Source organism: Micropterus salmoides, unplaced genomic scaffold (genome assembly GCF_014851395.1).
Source record: "Micropterus salmoides isolate LMB-PRFRI ecotype aquatic unplaced genomic scaffold, ASM1485139v1 Ms_hic_scaffold_3, whole genome shotgun sequence".
In the NCBI taxonomy this organism is placed as follows: Eukaryota; Metazoa; Chordata; class Actinopteri; order Centrarchiformes; family Centrarchidae; genus Micropterus; species Micropterus salmoides.
Window position 1 is genome coordinate 27,295,813 of NW_024042261.1, and position 23,127 is coordinate 27,318,939.

Here is a 23,127-nt window from a genome sequence, read left to right on the forward strand (position 1 = left end):
TTGATTTCTAAGGACAAAGCATTTCCGGTTGCAGAAATCTTAGAGGAACGTAGATTCAGGGGGAGAACAGAAATGCTGTGCGCTGGAAAAACTGGCCTGAGAAGTTTAACAGCTGGGTCAAAGCAAGAGACCTAAAAAAATATAAAAAAACAGATACATTTGATTTGTAGTCATTACAACATGGATCAAGCCTCCGGAGAGGGGTTTTACGTGACTTTACCTTCCAACGCCAGTCTGAAGTATTTAAAAATAATACGAGCTCTAGCTACCATGTAGATTTAGCGCAGCATCTTAATTTAGAGGGACGGTGCAAGTGGCCTTGACAGAGATTTCATATCCGCATACCTGGTTTAACATATCTAATGGGGATGCCTACTTTGATTGGAGGAATAAACCCTCAGAAGGAGAGTCAGACAGTGAGGTCCACCGTCAGAGGTTTAGGGGAGGATATTATCACAACATAGAGCAGCTCAGGCTCGAGCTGCATGCATTTCTTAGAAAAAATTGGCTCCGATATTTATTTGTCTTTAGTACCATTCAAAAGAGATTTGAATTTCAGGCAGGGGGGCAATTTCACCTCCGTTTTTATCCTCCTGTTGCTTACATGTTGGGGTTTGAACCGGGGAAATGGTTACAGTTCAATCAGAGGATGGCACCCTACCCAGCAGATATAAAAGCTGGTATGTCCCATCTATATGTCTACAGTGATCTGGTTCGACATCAGTGGTTGGCGATACATACGCTCCGCTCTTGAGAACGATCGATATACAAGGAACATACGGGGACATCACACAATTTTTAATCCCCCTGCTACCTTCCAGTGATCAAGAATCACATTGAAAACATTCACATAGAGATTAAAACGGATCAAAATACACCGGTGAAGTTTACTTTTGGAAAGACTATTGTGAAACTCCATTTTAGACCTTCAAAAAACTTTGCATCTTCTGTGACAAAATGATACATCATACCCGCGATCCTCACCGTTTTGTGAGCTATTATGAAAATCAAGTAGGGGGTGCTCTCCCTGGTTTTAGCGGGGCTCCCGTGATGTACGGGAGAGGCATAGGGTCTATATTCTCAAAATTATTTCGTTTTGTTGCACCGCTGATGAAAAGAGGTTTTGCCATTGCTAAGCCTCATCTTAAATCAGCGCTAAAAACATAGCCTCAGAGGTGATAACCCACGCCGTTGGTAAATTAGGTGATCGCTCGGCCCAAGGTGTTCAAGAAGGGTCAGGCAGCATGATGGTGTTGGCTCGAAGAGCAAGGAAGAGACCGCCAGGGCGGCGTGTAAAAGCAGGGCATATAAAAAGAAAAAGATCAGTTGAAAAAAGTAAGACCAAGAGGAAGCACACTAGCAGAAGGGCCTCTGATAATTTTAGAAAAGATGGCTCTTTTACATCACAAATCGGCCGAATGCACTATGGGGGAATTGGATTTATTTTCAGCTCCTATGACACAGCTCTCTATCGATGAAAAGATTTACACAGAAGTCATGCCTCTGTCAGCCATTACTGATGGAGGTCCCGTTGAATTCTTTATCCCGGTGACGGGGAAAAATATTTGGATTTGAACGACACCCTGTTACACCTGCGTTTGAAAATTACGAATGCGGATGGATCAGACCTGGCTGACGATGCCTCTGTGGGTCTCATCAATTATCCCCTAAATACAATCTTCAGCCAATGCGACGTATTTTGGGAGATAGACTGATTTCACAGTCCAGCGCTACACACCCCTACAGAGCAATGATCGAAACCCTGCTCAACTATTCTGAAGATACTCTAAAAAGCCAGTTCACCGCCGGATTATTTTACAAAGACACAGCGGGGTCTATGGACTCAGTGGTGATAGATGATGGGCCAAACAAAGGATTAGTACAGAGAGCTCAATTCAGTGAAGAATCGAAGGAGGTACATGTTGGGCCCTCTTCATAGTGACATTTTTTTCAGCGAGAGGCTTCTCCTGAACTCTGTGGATTTAAGAATTAAGCTAACCAGGGCTAGCGATGCCTTTTCTCTCATGGCTGGGGCAGCCAGTACTTACAGATTAAAAATACTGGGGGCTTCTCTGTTTGTTAAGAAAGTCACTGTATCCCCAGCAGTGCGAATAGGTCATGCATCGGCCTTAATGAGGGGGAACGCCCTCTACCCCTTATCCCGTGTGAATGTCAAAACCTATTCTATACCCGCGAATTCACGGATATGCAACCAAGAAAATCTTCCTAGGAACGTTACCTAAATATCTAGTTATTGCCATGGTAAACCACGAAGCCTTCACAGGAAAGAGAGACCTGTCACCTTTCAATTTTATACACAATGATGTAGAATACATGGCATTGTGTCAGGACGGGAGACAAGTCCCAGCCAAAGCTTTCCAGCCTCAATTTAACCACGGGTTGTCTGTCCGAGAATTTTATAATATGTTTACCGCCACAGGGAGACATCTAAAAGATTTACCTCTGAGCATCAACCGGGAAGAATTTCAGCAAGGTTACTCTTTGTTTGTTTTCAACCTCAATGCCAGTGAAGACAGCGACGCTTTGTCAACCATTTCCAACGGGAGTTTAAGACTTGAAATGAGATTCCGAGTGCCCTTACCTCATACCACAACTCTCATTGTTTACGCGTGTTACGAATCTATTCTGGAAATAAATTCAAAACGACAAGTGTTGGTGGACTATTACTAAAGCAATATGAACAACCATGAATTGGAAGGAATATTGCGACATTTACTTGGAGATTCCTTTTGTGGCGTGTGGGCTTCGGATCAGTTACCTTTACTGAGACAGTCCTTTAGACTACCTGCTTACATGATAGTTAACACCCACCCTGCACACGAGCCTGGGGAGCACTGGCTGGCGCTCACTCTTGAGGAAGGTCAGAAAGCTAGCTTTTTTGATTCTTTTGGATTCTCACCAGAGTTTTCACATTACCCAAAAGTATCTTGGAATTTTTAAAAAAACGCTGTGAAACCATTTCATATCATACACATCAGTTTCAGCATACACTGTCTACCACATGTGGTCAGCATTGTGTGTTCTATTTGTGTCATCGAGCCTGCGGTCTATCTTTTGAGAATGTGCTGTCTTTGTATCATGATGATTTTACAAGAAATGATTCTATGGTATCCAATTTTGTGAAAAAATATCAACGTTGTATGAGGCAACAAAGAGCCGCATTTTCACCACACAGTTTGTTCTTTACAAATGTTCAAAGACTGTTATAAGTTATAAATAAAGATGAATCTTGAGACAAATAACTTTAGCTTGAATTGTTTTTATTATGGGTTAAAATTAAGCCATCGTGGAGCAAGGGGGGTGAGTTTCTTTCTTTTTCTCTTCTTGAGGGTGGCGAGGCGTCCACCTCTTCCCACTGGGGGGTTAAAGATGCTCGTCGTGTTTTCTTCCCTTCTTAAATAGTAAGGGCTGTGTCTCATCATCCTCTCCATCCCTGCGAGGGGCACGGGGTGTCTGCTTTTTCCCTTCCCTCTTTATCGGCAGGGATCACCTCCTCCTCATCTTCCCGGGGTCCTACCGTTTGAAGTTGCCTATAGCTCTCGAGCTTGAGGGTTGCTCATCATTGATAAAGGGATGTTGAGTTCTGACAAAGTATTCAAAAAACCTGTCCATCCCTTAGGAGGCTGGGATTTTTTAAGGGAGACGGTCAGACTTTTAAACAAGTCAAGCAGGTGTGAACCTTTCACAACATCTCCGTTATACACAAACTCTCCCCTGGGAGTCCACCCACCTCGGCTCTTGGTTAATTCTTTATGATGTACTGTGCATTGTTACGATAGCGAGCCGGCAAGTTTTGTACAACCTCCCTTGCTGTTTCATCCAGTTCTTGTCTTCTTCTCTTCTTCTTCTCCTCCTTCTACGCGCTGCTTCAGTGCCTCAGAATCTTTAGCTACTGTCAGAGTAATGTGCGTTCTTCCTTCTCCTTGTTTGACCAGAGCTAGGTATCTTTGCAGCAGGGCATTGTATTTCTTAATTTTTTCATAAGCGTTCATACCATCGTTTAGTATTGCCCTCATTTTTCATCCAAATCATTTCTACCGTATGTCTCATTATTTCAGCGTTGGATGCAGATGGTACAGAATGATTCAGCCGGTTTAGTTGCTGAGGCGTCACCAAAAACATTTCTGACTCATGATTTATCTATTAATTAGCCCTCCCAAAATGACAGGAAGGATTGTTGAAAGAAGAGGTAACAGAAAGCCTCCAGACTGTTTTGTCAGAGCCTTATGTTTGGTTTTAAGACTTGTTTTTTTATTAGCCAGCAACCTTATAATTTTCTTTGTTTTTTGAGTTTGTTATATTGAGCTGAGGTCATAGGAATGTTTCCTTTTAAAAGATTCAAAGAGAGTTCACACAAAGACTGAAGAAAGTCCGATGAGCAATTGTTGAGAATATCTTTACGCTTTTGAGGCGTGGCGTGACATAAAGCCCTCAGTAAAGGCGCATTCCTTTTTAAACGTGCTGACATGTTGGCTCAGGACTTTGATTTGGGAAGATAGACAACGGGCCACTGGTGGGGTAGCACTCCTGATCTTAGTCTGTAAGTTTCTGGGCAACTAGGTGTGAGGTCCAAGATTAAATACCCGTGAGGATCTTTGGTAGCATCTTCAAAACTTTCTAAGAAAAAGGCTTTTCGTCCAGGAAATATTTGTTGAGCTAATATACTCATCTGTAATCTATCTCGAGGGTTTTTAAACAAAACCAAATAGTTACTATTTAAACTAATTGTCCTACTGTGCTTTCCACGGTGAAATACATTTTGAGTCAACATGATGACACTCATTTTTTTGTGGTGCCTGTACTGTGTGAAAATTTTCACAACTTCAGGGTGATCAGAGGCCTGGAAAATGACATCATCCAAAATTATAAGATGATCTTGATCAGGTGGGAATAGAATTTCATCGTCAAAAGAATCAGGCAATCCTTCAACAAATTTGATTTTTATTCTGCTGCAGTTCAGTGTACATCGGTTGATAAGAAGTAAAAATCCAAACAATATTACTAGGCATGTTGTCGATGACATGATTACAGGATTCCAACACAGACTTTACAAAATAAGTTTTACCGGACCCGCTTGGCCCCACAATTTGACAGGAGAAAGGTGTTCTTAGTCTAGGGTCAAACTCAATTTCATTGGATGAAAACATTTTTTTCTTCAATAGCCAAAAGGCAGGGTTTGACCTTGGCTCAGTAACCGTCTCTTGTCATACACCACTCTAAACTTTTTCTGGAATGATGAGTTTCTAAGGAAAAACCCCCTTTTATCTCGTACAATATTGTGCTGAGGTGTTTCAATTACACCCCATCATCAGAGTTTAGCACATAATTCTCCACCAACTGTTTGACACTGTTAAAGTTAACTTGTTCACAACAATCATGCGTTTGAGTGATACCCTTTACACGAAGTACTACTTTGTTGTTACGAGTCTGGTACGCATAACTTTTAGGACCCGCGGCCGCGAATTCTTTTATGCTATCACCATCTAACTCATCAGTCAAATCTCCCATGTAATTACCCAGGTCAAGCCGTCTCCCCCTCTTTTGTGACATAGATAATACTGTCTGTATCATAATACAAGACCCTCTCCTGCAGCTGCTCCAAATAACTGTACAACTTTAGACGCCCATAAGCTGTGGTGAAAGCAGCTATAAAGACGTTGTCTACCTTGTTTGGAGGGGCAATACATTGCTCACCATAACTCCACTGCAACAATGCTGTTTTGTCGTTGACAAAGGAAAAGTAATTAACTTTAATTTTCCAGAAAACATAAAGTTAAAAAACTCTTCAGGGTCAGTGATTAGTTTAGTCTGTGTCTGATTCGAGCGCTGTGCAAATTTCCCCCAGAATGTGTTGAGACATAATTTGGAGACTTGTCTTTTTGCAGGATTCGGATGAATTTTAGACGCATCCAGCAAAACACCCTGATTGGTCTGATAGTCTTTGATGTACTTTTCTCGGGCTGCCTGATCTTTGGCTTCAGGGGGGTAACCTGAAGCTTCCTGTTTACCCTTCAGAAAAGTGTGCATGTACTGAACAAAAATCGAGTCGCTCTGTCTATCAAATTGCCATACCTCTGTGATCTCAGCTACCCGATACCCCATCTCCAAGGCCTTGTTAAATTCAGGAGTGACCCAGACCCCTGTCATCGCTCTGTCCTCATCACTGTGTTGACATGGACCCTCCTGAAAATTAAGTTCAGCGCACGTTCGGCAGAGTGTGAAGACAAGTTTACCAGCTGCAGTTCTATAGGGCAAAACAGGAAAAAATAAACCCTGTGGTGGACAGATTTTGGCTGATTATTCCAAAGTAGCTTTGGGGTTCTTTGAAATCTTTGTAGATTATTTTGGGTGCCCCAAAGGATAGGGAAAGTTACAGTTGACATAGGGATACAGCAATGTCACATCAAAGTAGTCTACCGTTTCATTAGCACCCGCAGTGTGTCTCAACTTTACTGCACAGGTTCGACCCCCATACAAAGCTTCGCGGGGTGAGAGAGGTTGAGGAGCTTTATACTGTTTGAGAAAATCTTTTAACCCCTGATGTGATTTTTCATCTCGGTCCATGTGTGCTCTCTCATGACAATCACTTTAGCATTGTGGATGGCCTGTAACTCACGTAATTTCTCCTCGCTCCTCGCATGCATCCTCAAAAGGGTACGGTCAAAGGATTGGTCTCATGAGCTTTGAAACAACTCGGACAGCCATGGAAAAAACATCCCAGAAACTCCCATACATATTTCACACCTTGGATCTCTGCAAAACCATCTACAAAGTATTTTCCTAGTTGTTTTTCCCCCTCATTTAAAGCATGTTGAATGAAGATGTTTTCGGTGCTAGCCACCCAATGCAGCCACTGTATGCCTGCGTTCGAATACGTTTTGAACTGGCGTGTGTAGTTATTGGGATCGGGGATGGCCAAACTTTTAGGAGGAAGGAAGTTGGTCACAAACACTTTCATGCATGCAGATGCTATAGTCGCGCGGCTAAAAGGGTCAACCGCTGTTTCATCAATATACTGTTTTCTGAACAGCTTGCATCCCTCTGCGAGAATCTCAACATCGTTTTCACAATAGAGGCGGGCCTCTCTCATGAAATCAAATGTACCGCAGCGCGCCGTCTCGTACCAGGTGTTAAAGTCTTTCAGCTGTACCGTAGTCATGCGTTCTGTACCGTACATTTTGGCGGGTAGGGACCTGTGTAGGTCAAATGGGCAGGTGAGCTAAAATTATGGGGAAAATAGCCTTTAATTCTGTCATCAAAACCGAGAGCTTTTGGCATATCGGCTAAACGCATGGAAAGAAAGGACAGTGAGTCAATGTATTTTTGATTAAAATCAGGATCTGTCATACAGATGACTTTTGAACCTTGCAAAATCAAAGAGGGTTTTAATGCTTGTTCAAGCATGGCGTTGAGGAGTAGGTAGGAGTCAAAACCTCGAGCATTGTGAGCAATAAACACAGCATTTTTGTACAGAGGGCGTCTGAAATGCGTGAGAAACTCGTTGGCACAATTTCTGCCTTGAGAGCTCCATGTTTTGCCATCTAACGTTTTTGTACACACCAAAAAGGGTATGTGAACGCCATTTTCATTGACGTATGTTTCAAAATCATAAAACACCAATTTTCTGTGTGTTTTGTTTCAGGTGGTAGTGTCTGGATGTAGCATTGGTGCATCTCACTCTTATCTGTAACGTCAGAGGTCAACTTCTCACCACAGATTTTACACTTCACCGCAGGACATGTGTGTGGTTTACCTTCACCACTCATCGCTGAGTAGTAAAGCTGTGCACATTTGTTACATTTTTTGTACAACGAGCACGTGCTGGCTAATTTTTGGTCTGGGCCTCTCTGTAGGCTCTTTGTGCTTTGTCAGACAGAATTCTGAACGACATGTCCTGTTACACTCTTTACACACAATAGGCTGGAACCCCTTCTGATTACAGGTAGGGTCAAAGCAAACGGAACAATGAGCAGGGCATCGGTGACTCAGCACACCGTTGTACCCTGTGTAACAGTACTCACACAGATATGGGGAACCCAGAAAGGCCTTTAGATTTTTTATACCATAGTAGTGGTTCTGAAAGAGAAACAAAAATAGGGTTTTACTCTGTGTTGGGCTTTTGGTCATGAATTTACAGAGGGCCCTATCGTCGTCTCCTCTATAAAACACTACAATTTTGCAGTCCAAAGCACGTTCAAATCGCGTGATGTCGCTTAAGGCTACAGGTGTCTGTTCATCCATTCCCACTTTGTTTTGAATCTCTCTGCCGCATTCAAGAGCCTGTCTATCGTTGAGGAGGGGATGTAGAAGATGAGCCAGACAGACGGCGAAACACAAGTGATTCCCCTCGTTTTCTACAATGTACAGAAAGCGTTGTTTTTTTTTAAGATTTCGCTTTGTAACATTTTATCCACCATTGCTCTTTTACCCGCGCCTGTAGGGCAGGTGATCACTTGGAGAACCAGTTCTAGATCACCATCTGTCATAATGGTCCAATTGGATTGTACTATGCGAAGCAAAAGTCTTTCAAAACCCGCTAAATTGTCAACATCACCATCCTGTAAGATAACTGATACATTATTACGGAGATTTTCACCTCTTAGCTCCAACTGCACCACATCTTGGGGTCTCCTGTGTGACAAGGCTTGTTGTAAAATCGCATCTACCTGCTCCAGTGTACCATTGTAAAACTGAGCATAATCCACAACACCCTCTGAATTGGTTGGAGAAGGAAAGCGCAACACCTGACGTATTTCATAATTACAGAATCTATGTCGTGATATGACTCTTGCTTGAGGTGCCACAGGGTCATTATTTTGAGACACGCTGCCCCCTTGCTGTTGCAAGGGAGGAGTGTTGGCTACCTGCTCCATGAGGGGGGAGTTAATGGGGGTCTGATAGGTCGAGGATGTAGAGGGGTTTAAGGCAGGGATTGCATTTTTCAAGCTCGGAGAGAGCATTTTGTATTTGAATCAACAGGTCTGGAGACACAGATGAGTTTAAGACAGGAATATGCTCGGGTTCGGGTAAAGAGGGGATGTTGTTTTGGTGAAAGGGTTCATTCATTTGGTTGATTTCATCTAATAAAGCAGTTGGTATTTCATTTTCTAAGCGTTCCAGATCAACGAGAGCTTGATTTATAGCGTGTAACGGATCTAAGAACTGACTGGAGGAGGTCTCGTTTTCAATTACACTATTTTCAGTTATACCATTTTGAAAGTTTGACTCATTCTGATAATGTCGATCTACCTCGTCTGATAAACTCTGCCTAAGCCCTAACGGTTTGTTTTCATCCATTATCATAAAATCAAAACACACTTAAACCTTAAAACAGACACTATAAAAAACAGGATAAACACGTTTATCTAACTATTGCAAGTGAAAATCAACAATAAAAACAATTACCAAATGAAACAAACAAAAAAAATCATTTAAAACAAATTCAGATAAATCACCTTACTAATTATGATCACTGTAGACAGCCAGCATTTCACCCATTAGTCGGAAAGCATTACTCATTAGAACTAGTTGTTCATGGGCAGTCCGACAGCAATTCTGACAGCCTCTCACGGATCGTCGGGGTCTGTTTGCTGGAGGGACACAAAAACAAAGACACTTTAACCTCTTTTGTGTATTTTAATACAGAAAGTCAGGCATCACCCCTACAAATCACTACATTAATACTTTATAGCAAACAAGCAAACTAGTTTTTTAACTAAATACCCTGAATGTCAGACATCAGTACCAAAACACTGTAGAAGTGCAAAACAAACGAACAAACACCACAGTAATAGCCTACTTTATGAAAAAGAAGCAAAATAGCTTTTAGAGTCAGGTTAACTCATAAGACTACTTTCTGCATAGAACATTTGACATGCTGTTGTATTTGAGAAAATAGTGTGGAATACTTTTAACTCATTAATTGTATAGCCTAATAATCAGCAACATGGTATCACGGAAAACTGTGTATATAGGCTATACTTTTTTATGACTGCATATTTGCTAGGTTAATGGTTTTAGAGCGTTATAACAATTTACTTACTGCTGCTCCTACTACTGCTCTGCTGCTGCTGCTGGTTGAAATGAGCCTTCTACGGTGTTCCCTTTTCCGAGGTCCGTTGTTCGGTATAGGCTCAGTCTGATTCAGCGGCGTACACGGTTCTGCTGGGTCCGGATGAATGATTTCCTCCGCTATCAGTCCCCGCGCTTCTACCGGTGATCCGTTACGTGACCTCCCATCTGCGGCCTGACTGGAGCGCTCTACATCATCGACGGGTGATTCCGGGGACAAATCCGGCTCAACGTGTTCCGGGGAGCCCGGTGTTATGTACACTTGCGGTACCGAAGCCGAGGGCTGATCCGATTCCGGAACCGGACCGTTCTCCTCGTAATTGGTAGGGGAGAGACCCTGCATAAAGTACCGTTCACAATCGCTCGCACCATCTGTGGGTGTAATGAAAGAAAAGAGTACTGTTACCACATCTACGTAAAAGTTTGTAAATAAATAAATAAAACCTACACACTGATTAAAAGTTAAGGTAACCTTACTTACCGACTTCTCCTGTGAGATCTACAACCTGCGCTGATGGAATGCCATTCTCCCTTGTAGAACCTATTTCCTCGCCTGAGTACAAATCTGTAAAAACAATATACAAAATACACATCAGGATAGTACACTTTAAATTTAGAACATTTCTATTTCACTCTAGTACATAGAAGGCCCTCTTACCTTCAAGTTGATATTCGGTTGAATGAAGCCCATTGTCGATCAAGTCAAAAACTGTTAATTGAAAACACGCAGGAATGAAAATACAAAGTGTCGATTTTTGCTATTTCTTTAGTTGTGGAGGAAAGGCTGAATGCGTACCGTGTTCTCTTTGATGGTTCATCGCTCTGGTTTCAAGTCACTAGTGTGAAGACCTCTGGATTTCTGGTAGGGTACTTATAGAAGTAAGAAAACAAAAAAAACACACGAGTGCTGCTCTGCATGTGGGAGATAACTGATGAGGGGTTGGGGCCGTTACTTCTGGTACAACCAGATTATTATTTAGTTCCAAACTCTTGTCTCCGGCTGATAAAAATAGCTTCCTGTTTCAAAAACGAACTCACGAACTCTGTCTGATAAAACCAGACCGTTTTTTTAACATCCGGAGTCTGGGTTATAGATAACCAAAGTTAATAACTGGTCTACAAGATTACCTGAGGATGGCAGCTAAACACACAACACGCCTCATTGAGAAAACAGAGGGAGGTGTTCCAGGACTCCCCAACACGACTCGTTGAGAAAACAGAGGGAGGTGTTCCAGGACTCCCCAACACGACTCGGTGAGAAAACAGAGGGAGGTGCGGGGGGTGGAGCACATTCCTCAATTCACCCCACACCCTATGCTACACCAGAATGAGAGAGGACAGAGAAGAGGAGACACAGACTCTAGAAGGATTAAAGTTTTAAGACTCACAAGTTTAAGACTAGGCTACAGCTTTGGAGTGATAATGATGGCAAGTTTGTAAGACAAAGCAATAGCAAAGTAATTTGGAACACTCTCTTATTTTGCTGCATGCTGTTGAAGGTAATTTGTAATGCTGTTTAATTTTTTACTCACCGTTATACCATTTTACTGCTTTACTGTCATTATTTCAATTTATTCTTCACTTGTTTACTGATGGTAAGTTTGTCACACAAAGCTTTAGCAAAGATTTTGAAGGTAATTAAAAATGCTGTTTAATTTTAACTCACTGTTATACTATTTTACTGTAATTATTTCATCTTATTCTTTAGTTCTTAAATGATGGTAAGTTTGTCACTCAAAGCTTTAGCAAAGATTTTACAAAGTTTAATTTTGGAACTCACTCTTATTTTGCTGCATGCTGTTGAAGGTAATTTTTACTCACCGTTATACCATTTTACTGCTTTGCTGTCATTATTTCAATTTATTCTTCACTTGTTTAATAATAAAGACTGACTTGATTCCAAAGAAACCTCCTACTGATCCTTTGCTGGCCCCGGAGATTCCTCCTTTTACTTATAACTCACTGCTATACTTTTTTAATGATAAATTTATTGTCACAAACACCTCCTAGTTAATTCATTCAAGTTGTATTACTTAATAAAGTCTTTAAATCAATGAAAAACACACAATGGAAGGATGTACGCAACCCTCTTATCAGTTACATACAGACATATTTCCGGTTGGGGCGGGACAGGATGCACCCCCTCTTACCAGTTACATACAGACATATTTCCGGCTGGGGTGGGACAGGATGAACCCCCTCTTATCAGTTACATACAGCCATATTTCCGGTTGGGGCGGGACCGGATGCCCCCCTCTTATCAGTTACATACAGACATCCGGTGGGGTGGGGGACCGGAAATAGCTGTCAAAAATGAGTTTGATGGAATGTATTGGATACTTCTCTCTCTCCCGTTGGGTCTGGTCTTTCCAAATAACCGTCACCAAATAATGTATCGATAGTGGTATCGTTAAAAACGGCCGTCCTTGTGATGCATCACTCCATGAAACCTCATCCCACCATCACCGCCATGCTCTCACACAGGTAACAGCTGATCAGGACTCACCTCTGCAGGACCTTGACTCTGGTTCTGATACAGGTTGTGTTCAGTAAGCAGGTCTCTCGGTGTTGCAGCTGAAGGAGGTGATGTGTCACATGATGATGGGGAGCCTGGGGATGTTCAGAAAGGACTTTGTGCTCAACATCCGCGTCTTCTTCATGTGTCCACCTGTCCTTGTGTCTTCTTTTTTTTGTCCACAGTTTAGTCTCTAGACTGGGAGAGCTTCGAGCAGTAAACACCTGGCAGCTGTTCTGGCTCACAGCGTCCCCCTGGAGACCATCATCCCCATCCTGCAGCACCTTAAATATAAAGGTGAGTGGTGTCCAGGAAAGGGTCCTTGACCTTCAGTCTGATCAGTCCTCTGACTCTTGTCTTTGTGTTCCTAGAACACCCGGAGGCCATGTCCTGTCTGCTGCTGCTGCTCTGCAGAGAGGTATGACAGGAACACACCTGGACACTCGTCTTAGAGACTCCTGGGTCCCCGTTAACGTCTGTTTCCCAGGCCTAGTGAGAAGATGGTGACGAGAGTGCTGAGTTGTCCCTGTCACCAGTTCACCACCACCTGAGACACCAATCACGACAACACGCTGGGAAAATCAAGGCCCAGCTGATCAAGAACAACCAGCGCCGCAAGAGAGGTGAGGACGGACAGACTGAGACAGAGGTGAGAACAGACAGAGATGGAACGATGAGGACAGATTGATGAGGACAGAGGTGAAGACAAATGAATGAGGACAGATAGCACAGAGGTGAAGACTCTGTCTGGGTACCTGATGAACAGCGGTTGTGTGTCCGTCCTCAGTCTTCAGTTACAGCAGTAACCCTGGAACAGATCCTGGAGCTCATGGACAACCTGAGGCTGAGCCTGAGCAACACCAAGAACAGCTGTCAGTACACACAGGCTTATTGATCGCTTCAGGAGATATTGACACTCAGACCCCAATCCTTCAGGCTCTGCAGCACGTTCAGGCCAGCTGTGACGAGGTCCACAAGATGAGATGCGCGCACACACTGACGGGTGATATCACTGTGGCGGCTGATGTCACTTCCTCCTCCTGCAGGAGTACAAAGACTCCTAGACCTAACCTCCCAAGTCCTGCCGTAAGGCTCCGGCCTCCACGCCTCGCTCCCGGGAAGGAGCGGCTCCGCCCAACAACGAGGAGGAGAGTGCCTCCAGCAGGGCCTCTGTACGTAGCCCCACCTCCAGGCCTTAAAGTCTTACATTGAAAAAGTTTGTGTTCTAGGTCTTAAATAATTTTAAACGGGTATTTATTTCCCAGCGTCCATGTAATGCTACCTCTAATGCTCATTGAAATGGCCCCGCAGTGCTCGGAATGGTTTTTCCTCCCGTGGTGGTGTAGTTCTTTCTATCGCTGGTCCAAATATAATTTGCTGTATTACGACTACAAAGACCAACAGGCAGCTTTCGTGTTATTGCTGCAAATCTTTCGGATTGTACCACAGATATAAAACGGATTTATTCTTCAGCTATGGGGAAGTGCAACCTGATCGGTTCTTGGATGGAAAAACAGATCTTGGGGCTTAAAACCAGTCTCTAGCAATGTATTTGAATGGCCTCGCAGTTGTCCGGTTTCCAGCTCTGTCTTCTACTGTACATCTTGATAGTTAAATTAAAAAGAGGACGGTGTTGACTACGGAGTAGCTGAGGTTAGTAATGTTAAAGCAAATTAGGGATGCAAACTAACGTTGGTCCTTTTTAAGCTAATGAGATTATTCTTTTGGATTTTGACGTACAAATGAAATGATTATAATACAGAAGGTAGGTGGTTCTCATGTTTCCTATTATTTATGTTAATTTCTACAAATGTATAAAGTAGTAAATTAAGACAAGGCAAAAATGAACTGAATCTGTAATGATTCTGAGGTCATGTGTGTTCCTGCCATTATAAGGTGGTGAGGCTCAAAACAGCTTGGTGCTGCGCAATGAATATAAAGTCACTGTGGAGAGTATCAAAACCAACCAAATAATTTCCCAGACCTAATGGTTATAATTCAACCCCAGCAGACTTACTTAGCAAGTTTAGCTTTTGGGGTGTAGTTTATTGTCTCCCTGTCTGCTCCCCTGAGTTTATTCATCAGCAGTAGGTTAAGCTTTACAAAGTTGCCAAAGACACAGAACTCTTTTTTTTTTTTTTCTACTGGTGATCCATTTTTCACATCAGCAGGTCCACCACATGCCAGCTTATTAATTACGTAGCTTATCGATGTCATCGTCCATCCCGGTGTTTCATTATAGACATCTCTCGACCCTAATTTGAATACATTGATTTACTCTGCAAGTAATTTTGTGACTGCATTCTCCTTGTTTCTTGAAGTCATGATATAGGTTTTAAATTTCATTCATAATGGTCTTTTTGACCAGGTGAAACCTGCAGAAACCCTGATTGTTCCATTACCTCGTCTACTTAACAATTTGCATTGCTTATGATTCCATAAAACTCCACCTTTAAAGCTCCCTTTTACCTTTAAGTAAAAGTGCTGCTCATGGAATAAAATTATGCATAGTTGCTTTTTTCACAAAACACAGTAAGTAGTAAAAGGAAATAAAGAGATTCAAGTTATCACTTAACACCAAAAAAAATCATTAAGAATCTGGAAATGGAGAATGTTCAACATTATTACAAAAAGAATGGAAACAAATTGATTAAAATTGTTGCTGGTTAATTATCTGATCAAGCAGTCAATTGGTCTATTCAGCTTTACGCATGATTGCCTTATTTTGTGTCAAATGTAGAAATGACAGCTGTTTAGGGTTTTGATACTACAAAGGGAACTCGAATTGTAGTAACGGAGTTGTATTCCTATGTTTCAGGACTATCTGAAAATGGATATCTTGTAAATTTCAAGTTGACTAGTAGTAGAGTTTCCATTAGAATTTGAGTCTAGCACAATACTTTGCCTCTGAATATAAGTTGTGCACAGTTACATTTATTGAGTAAAGAATTAGTGGAATTTAATTTTTAATAAGCATCAGTGAATCAATGTAATTTAGAATGCAGAAATTAAACGTTTGTTTTAAAGAAATTTATTATATTTAAGTTAAGGTTTACTCAAATTATTACCACTACTGTAAAGGTTTGAGGTAATCAGTTTCCACAAATATATTGAGTATTCTGAACTTTATTGGGTTTACAGTGAAAGTGAATACACATTAGTGTAAGTATTTTACAGCCAGATAAAATCCACTTTCCACAAAAGAATCCCCTTCGTTGATTTCAAAACACTGCATGATTAGTTGATTTTAACATACAGGATTATAATGTGGGAAATGCTTGACAGTAAAACAAAAAACAATGCCTCAGCCTTTTTTTAAAGCCTTGTCAAAGCCATTTGTCAAAGATCTAATTTGACAAAATAACTAATTTTCATCAAACACAGCTGGCGTTTGTGAAGCTAATGTGGGGGGGAAATGAAGAATTGTGAGGTGATGGCTCACATTAAAGAAAGAAAGGGGAAGTTACACACGCATTTCTGATGCCGTATTTTATTACAAGTTCTAAAGATGAAGGTTACTGCATTTGCATCGTTATGGGTGTAAATTGTTTGTAAACACTGTCATTGGCTGAACAATGGATGACAATGAATAACAACAAGAATAATGATATTGAATGAAATAAATACACAACACCTGAAACAATACAATATGCACATTTAATAATGCGTATACAAAGGAAAGCACACATGTACATTATCCATTTGTTTAAGTCTGTGTTCCCAACATGTGTATCAGCACACATTGTCAGTATCAAGATGTTATATACAGTATACATGTTTATTCATTTAAAGCTGGGGTTCCAAACACCTGAGGCTGTGGATGTTGGGAGGCGGGATTTCTGCAGGAGGTGGACTGACAGCAGGAAGAGACACACACTGATCCCGCCCAGGATGACCACGCCTGAGATCAGAGCGCTGGTCACCGGGTTCATATGCTTGGAGGGGTTACCAGATTCTGGAGGATGGAAAGATGAGGAAAAGCAGAAGATAGAAACAGACATGTTCTTTGACGTAGCCTTAACATAATAAATTGTTCTTTCAGAAAGAAAAGTGGAACCTTTTTGTTCGGTCATTAATTTTCTTGGATATCTGCTATGTTTACACCATCACAGGTGGCATTTTAAACCTTTTTTATGTTTTGTAACGTTGCATAAGGGAGCTTACCAAGTTGGGAGTTGTTGACACGAGTTTCATCTGAAAAAATATTTTTAAAGTATTAGAATTGTTTTTACAAATACTTCAATCTCCAATGGCTTTGTGTATGTATTTAAAGGAATAGTTTTTCATTTCAGAAATATCCTTATTTGCGCCTTATCTTGCTGAGAATTAGAGAAGATGATTGATACCACTGTCATATTTGGCCATTAAATATGAGCTTGCAGCCAGGAGACTGCTAGCTTAGCTTAGCATGAAGACAGTCTGGCCTGGCTCTGTCCAAAGGTAACAAAATATCTAAAGCTCACTAACACATTATCAGGTTTCTTTAAAGGTGCAATGATGGCCACCTGTCAAATTCATACTCAAAACAAATAGTGGGCAGTATATCACCAAAGTTGCCACTAACTGCTGCTAGCTGTAGCTGCCATTAGCTAGTTAGCTCAGTGTATCCTCCTATTGCTTGCTGTCTGGACTGGGAGTTCGGAGCACCAGGGAGTGTTTACACTGCTAGCACAGGGGTTTTGGACCACTGAGAGGAGGAGAGGTTTTCAGGCCCAGGACCCGGCGGGGAATGCTGGCAGGAGCAGCATCGAAATGCATTAGAACCAGAGCAAGAATCCGGCAGCACGGCCAGACTGGCACTGAACATAACCTCAGATACCGATATAAAGCCAGTTTGACGACAGAGAATACGAGCCTGTCCTCCACAAAAAAATTTGCCCTTGGTTGTTTTAGACACACAAAATGATGACTCATGTTTACATTTATTGTAGCCGTACAATGAAACACATGACAAAGACAGTCACATATAATAAATAGCTATAAAGTTGTACTCCAGTGGTGGTTGGTTGGATGATAGTAAGTTGCTTTTCAACCGGGGGCCGGTGTTTTCCGTGAGAAACTAGATGGATTTGTTTCTTTTTTAACAAAGTAGCTACGCTAGCTTCATAGCGTTCGCAATTTGGAGGTTGGTTAAAACATCTGATGTTGTCGTTTAGCTTAGAGGACTTTTTGGTAATGGTAATGTTAACGAGGGGCTTTACAGTGGTTCCGACCAGCACTCTGATTATGTGGAATGCTATTTATATGATTTGCTGTTTTCCCCTGCTAAGCTAAGCTAACCGTGTCCAAACAGTCTGAAAGGAAGCAAATTAGTCAATTATTGAACTTCAGAGGTGATGGTATAGGACAGACAGAGGCAGCCTTGCTTTTTCCCCCGTTTCCGTCTTTATGCTAACTATGCTAAATTATTGTGAGAAGTGTCAATACTGTTATCTAATTCTCAGCAATGAAATGAATAAGTGTATTTCCCCAAATAGGAACTACTCCTTTAACCTGTTACAGTTAACCACCAGTGTCAGTTTATTGTTCATACCACTCCTGGTGATGATTGGGCCAGCGGTGATGACAGCTTTCCCAGATGCTGCAGGTGGGGAGTCAAGGCTCTCCTCTCCACCCCGCCTACGCCGTCGCCCACAAATCTGCCAATCACATGATCATATTTCAGTAGTCATTGACACACAAATTGAGGTTCACGATTTTTACTGGCACTTACTGGCATGAGCATGATACAGTCATCTGGCCTGCAAAGCTTCGTGACGCAGTGCAAAAACACAGTTGACATCTTTTGGTGTCTGTGTTTAACAAAACGGAAAACCTCAAACGAAAAACGTCCCATCTGACTCTTCCCATTCTCGAAAACTGTCGTCTGCGAGTCTTTGTAGCAGCTGTGTCAAAAGAGTACAACACACATGTACACACAAAATGATAAATTGTACATGTATGCTTAAGCACTCGTTGACAAGGTAGCATTCATGGGGCTAAGCTCTTTGGACAGCCTGAATAGGTAATGACTTCCTTTTGTGGTTTATCAAGTCATCATCTTGAAGTAAAAAAAAAAAAAAAAGGCTAGATTACCCGAAGAAAAGGTCATAGCGGAGTTCATCATTAGGATTCCCTGAGGGGGTTGTGTAACAATAGTCCATCAAGATGTTCCACCTGCACAGAGACAAAACTGAGATGGGATAGAAGATAGAGATCTAACTGCACATGGGAAAGCACAAATCTGGGCTTTCTCTGCTGCAGACTGGCGCCTTCATGTAGCATAATAACATAATGGCATAATGAATGTAGGCAAACCATAGAAAAATTGACTAAATCTGTAAAAATGATGGTGGGAAAGATGCTGTACAAAATATCATTCCGGCTTCACTGAAGTTGTAATGGCAAAATGTCTGCTACATGAGCAATATTTCTAAAAAGATTTATTACATTTGAAAATCAATATTGAACAGCGAATAATCAGATGTTATCTGGTACCGTTTGTCTAAGTTTGTGGCTTTTACAGCTGCAAATACTCTGGTTTTGAGAGCCAGTCCAGCCATCGGAATAGAGAGAGGTTGATTATATGTTGAATCCTGTTTAAAGTGGAGAGAAAAATCAAAATAAAAAGGTTAGTTTTTCACTGTGTTTTCTCAAATTAGAAACTTACAATTAGTAGACAGGCTCAGTCTTGACATAATGAGTGTTTAAAAGATAAGGCTGGTGATATTCTACATTTTTGTTAGTAAATCCTGTTAAGACTAAAACCAACAGTGTATTAGTCCATCTCTCAATACTTTCTATCCTCACCAGCGTGTCTGTCAGCCCCAAACCCATTTCTTCCTGCTGAAGATTTAACTCTTTAAAAACATGTCACGAATATGTTTTGATTTTTTTTTAAAAAGGCTTCATAATTCCCTAAAATAGCTGGGCATGTCAGTTTTTAGCAAACATTACACAAACAGGACACTGTTTGTAAACACTGCATTCGGTGGGAACTATTTTCAGGTTTGGATTAATATACATTTTGTGCACTAGTGAGTATTTATTGCAGCAGAACAATGTTTCTGGGATTCAAAATAAACCACTGAGCCCACGTTCATTGTAATTAAATAAACATTCAATTCAGTGTTGGTTTTAGGCATTTTCATGTGAATTTTCTGATAAGAAAAATATGAAAATCACAATTTATAAGGTTAAATCTGATGATATTTCAATTATCCTCCTAACTGGATAACTAATTAATTAACAGATTCATTAAAATAAAACACAAACTGATTCAAAGATCATGGACATTAAAACATATCCTTCTGAACCTCATAATTCAAAGCTTCAAAGATCATGCATTGAAGTGGAAATTACTGTATATAATAAGTTGAACACAGCTGTGTACTCACATTGTACAGGATCATATTCAACGTGCTCACAAATGTTCCATTGCTGTCCTTTATAGTAACAGCAGCAGAGGAGCTGTGAAGAGATGCAGCACATTTACTTCAATGCTATTTATTCATCTTTTGTGGATGTTCACTTGATAAACATGATTTTGAAAGCACAAATTGTGATGTAGTATTATGATAAAGCTGTAGTACATTTATTTATTTATTTATTTATATGACTAAAAGAGACAGTTTATAGGATTGCATCATTATTATGAAAATATGCATATTCTAATATTAATGGTTCTTAGAATACCAAAACCAGGGGCATAATTGTCACCATAGTTTAGGGGAACAATAAACAAATTCTTAATTAAATGAAGAAATCTTAATATCAAATCCATTGAGTAACTCCTGAAAGTTACTCGATTTTTTGGCAGCCACTTACGATGCCAGCTGTGAGTTATTGACCAGGTACTCCAGTGGGTAGCTGCAGCTGAATTTATACAACAAACCGGGCAGGTAGCTGATTATTGTCGGTGGGTCAGGGGTGTCGATATAGCCGGAGACATTCCCAATTTGTACCAGAGACATGTTCCCATAGGCATTGGCCCCGTAGGCTGTGCTGACCTGCAGATAGAAACATCTCAGCATTGTCACTTTTGTCTTCTCCCAAGTCAATAAACAACTTCATGAAGTTGCTTATTGATTCTATTAAAACCCAATGTCTTGTGTTTATTTATTCTTTACCACCAGGCTGTTTCCGCAGGCCTCCAGAGTGCTGAGACTGATGCTGAACAGGATCACTGTGGGGAAGGTGTTGTTGTTGATGAAGCCACGGCATTGGGCATCACTGTGGTGACCGTTGAGGGCCAAATCTGCGTTGGTGTAGCCGGAGTAGAGCACGGGGCAGAAGTTGATCTTCAAGGTGATGGTCTGAACCCCGCAGTACACGCTGATGTCCCGCTCACCTGGAGGAAAGGTTAACAACACATTTATTTAGCTGTAGAATTCTAGGGCCTGTTTCACAAAAGCAATTTGCGAGCACTTGTAACTCCTTATCCATCTATCCTTTATCTAACAGGGCCATAGGCAGGATTTTAGATACCAAAAAGAAAGTCTATTCAGGTAGTTTCAATTCTTTCCAGTAAGCTTCTTAGTAAAGTTTTAGGAGATTATGAAAACCTCTTTAGAAAAAGGTTTTTACCATATCATTTCCTAACTATTATTAAAGCCCTCCCTACATTGCCAGGAATAAAATTCTGGAGGACAGAATCATTTATTTATTTTAAAATTAATCAGTCTGAGTCTAAACATAGAATCAATCTTACATATTTGTACATTTCTAACTGTAGTGTCAACTACCCCCATGGTGCTAAAATCCTAGAAAATAAACAGAGGACATGATGTCAGTGTAGTCAGTAGTACAGAACTGCTCCCTTATTGATAAGCATGATTTTAGTGCTGTAGCTAATTTGGTTGTTAAATGTATAACAAGGTATACCATTTTTATCAAGCTATTTGTTTTATGAATAAACCATTAGATAAGTATGGTAAAATAGAAAGTACATTATTTAGTGCTAAATACTATAAGCGGTAACATTAAAACTGTAAAACACATTATAATCTAACTGTAGATAGCAGATATAAGAAATTTTTCTGCTTAAGTATTTGTCAAAAAGCACAACTTCTCCTTTAAAAATCCTCCTGTGATGCATCCAAAACTGTTAATGATTCCTTGTTAACATAATTTAACATAGTTGTAATCATATTTAATAATTTGTCTTTTCTCTATTTAAATGCTTTCATAAACAGTTTGCCTGGGAATGATTTGTGCATGTAAATAGGCAGTTAAGTGTAAGGCTGTGCCGCCTTAGGGCGAGTATTTGTTGACATATGCATTAATAAACACTTTGATATTTACTTATATTTGCAACTACATTCTAGTGTGTTATAATGTGTTATGAACTATGTATTAAAGTTTTACCTCTGCTCCATACATGTAGGCAGAATGACAGGATCATAAAGAGAAAACATTGTTACATGGTGGGTTCTTACCTGGAAACCTGCTGTGGTAGTTGGCATCACAGTTGTACCCATTAAACTGTGTGGAGACTGAAACGGCATTACTCATCAGCAGGAAGATGAAGCACATTCTTGTCATTTCAGCACTTGAGAGAGGTTTGCCCGCTGTCATCTTCAGAAGGTCAACATTGCATTAACCACATTCCTTAGGTACGTGTATAAAAACAGCACTTATCTCAAAATTAGATGAAAAACAATGCTGCCCTGCCTCGCCTGTTTCCTTGAGTTCTGCACGCTCTGACCTCTATCAAAGTAGTGCAACCTTCTTCCCACAGGTCCCCTAATCCTTCTGATTCTGCTCCCTCTTACCCCTTTTAGTTCAGTTGCTCATGTTGCCCCAAAACCTCTATTACCCAACCCCTTTTAAACTGAGGTCGCCCCTCTTTCTAGCTCATTTCATCCCACTCCCCTCTTTCTACCCCCATTTCCATTTCCCCCACCTGTTTCCTGCCTTTTCCAAAGTAATTGGCTGGGACCCCTCTTTCTCTGCTTTGTGACGGGAGAAAAGTTCAACACTGTGTCATGTATTTTTTGGTGGCATCAAGGATCTAAACTAAATACAACATCTTAAATGTATTGGTTGTGTGTGCACAGATGAGAAAGATAGAGGGACTTATTATCCAAACACTTATACAAAAAAAAAAAAACATGGGAAACTCCCGTCAGATCTGAATGGCCTGGACAAATCTTTTCACAGCGCCCAGAAACCTGAGCATACTTGGAGGGTTCCCACTCGTCTCTCCTCTGATCTCCGTCTGTCAGCTCACACAAACGGTGGGCCTCAGCAGGAGGGGGGCCCGGCCCAGGAATTAAGCTGTCATCGGCTGCTGCTGTGGACCACATTCACATGAACTGAACAGTCAACTCACGGTCTGATGCAGGGCTGTGTGGGTAATTGTGATGCACCAGGCATGACTTGGAGTATAGGCATTCAGTGGTGTGGACAGCTCCAAAACGGTGTGTTCACTGTTGCAGAGATTAAAAGTGGTCTGTTGAACACTTTTTTTTTTCATTTTTTTTTTCACAATTGCTCTGACTCGAGTTAAACCCCTCACTTTTCATTTTACTGCAGACGAT

The 23,127-nt window shown here is 41.1% G+C and overlaps 1 protein-coding gene and 2 long non-coding RNA genes across 3 annotated transcripts; 1 reads left to right on the top strand and 2 right to left on the bottom strand.

The window, feature by feature from the left end:
• Nucleotides 1-7,867: 7,867 nt before the first annotated feature.
• Nucleotides 7,868-10,082, bottom strand: LOC119882251. The gene is made up of 3 exons (XR_005440480.1): nt 10,064-10,082; nt 9,477-9,611; nt 7,868-8,097 (listed from the first exon to the last, which is right to left on the bottom strand). It is a non-coding gene; the product is annotated as an uncharacterized LOC119882251 (long non-coding RNA).
• A 2,754-nt stretch (nt 10,083-12,836) lies between these two features.
• Nucleotides 12,837-16,649, top strand: LOC119882294. Its single transcript, XR_005440489.1, has 3 exons — nt 12,837-12,904; nt 12,979-13,779; nt 16,400-16,649. It is a non-coding gene; the product is annotated as an uncharacterized LOC119882294 (long non-coding RNA).
• LOC119882293 (zona pellucida-like domain-containing protein 1) lies at nt 16,243-22,697 on the bottom strand. Its single transcript, XM_038692295.1, has 10 exons — nt 22,024-22,697; nt 20,716-20,936; nt 20,414-20,595; nt 19,984-20,056; nt 19,085-19,182; nt 18,683-18,763; nt 18,321-18,492; nt 18,141-18,246; nt 16,766-16,801; nt 16,243-16,559 (listed from the first exon to the last, which is right to left on the bottom strand). The coding sequence occupies exons 1-10, from the start codon at nt 22,160-22,162 to the stop codon at nt 16,390-16,392; spliced, it is 1,278 nt and encodes a 425-aa protein (XP_038548223.1). The 5' UTR covers nt 22,163-22,697; the 3' UTR covers nt 16,243-16,389.
• Between the last annotated feature and the right edge of the window lie 430 nt (nt 22,698-23,127).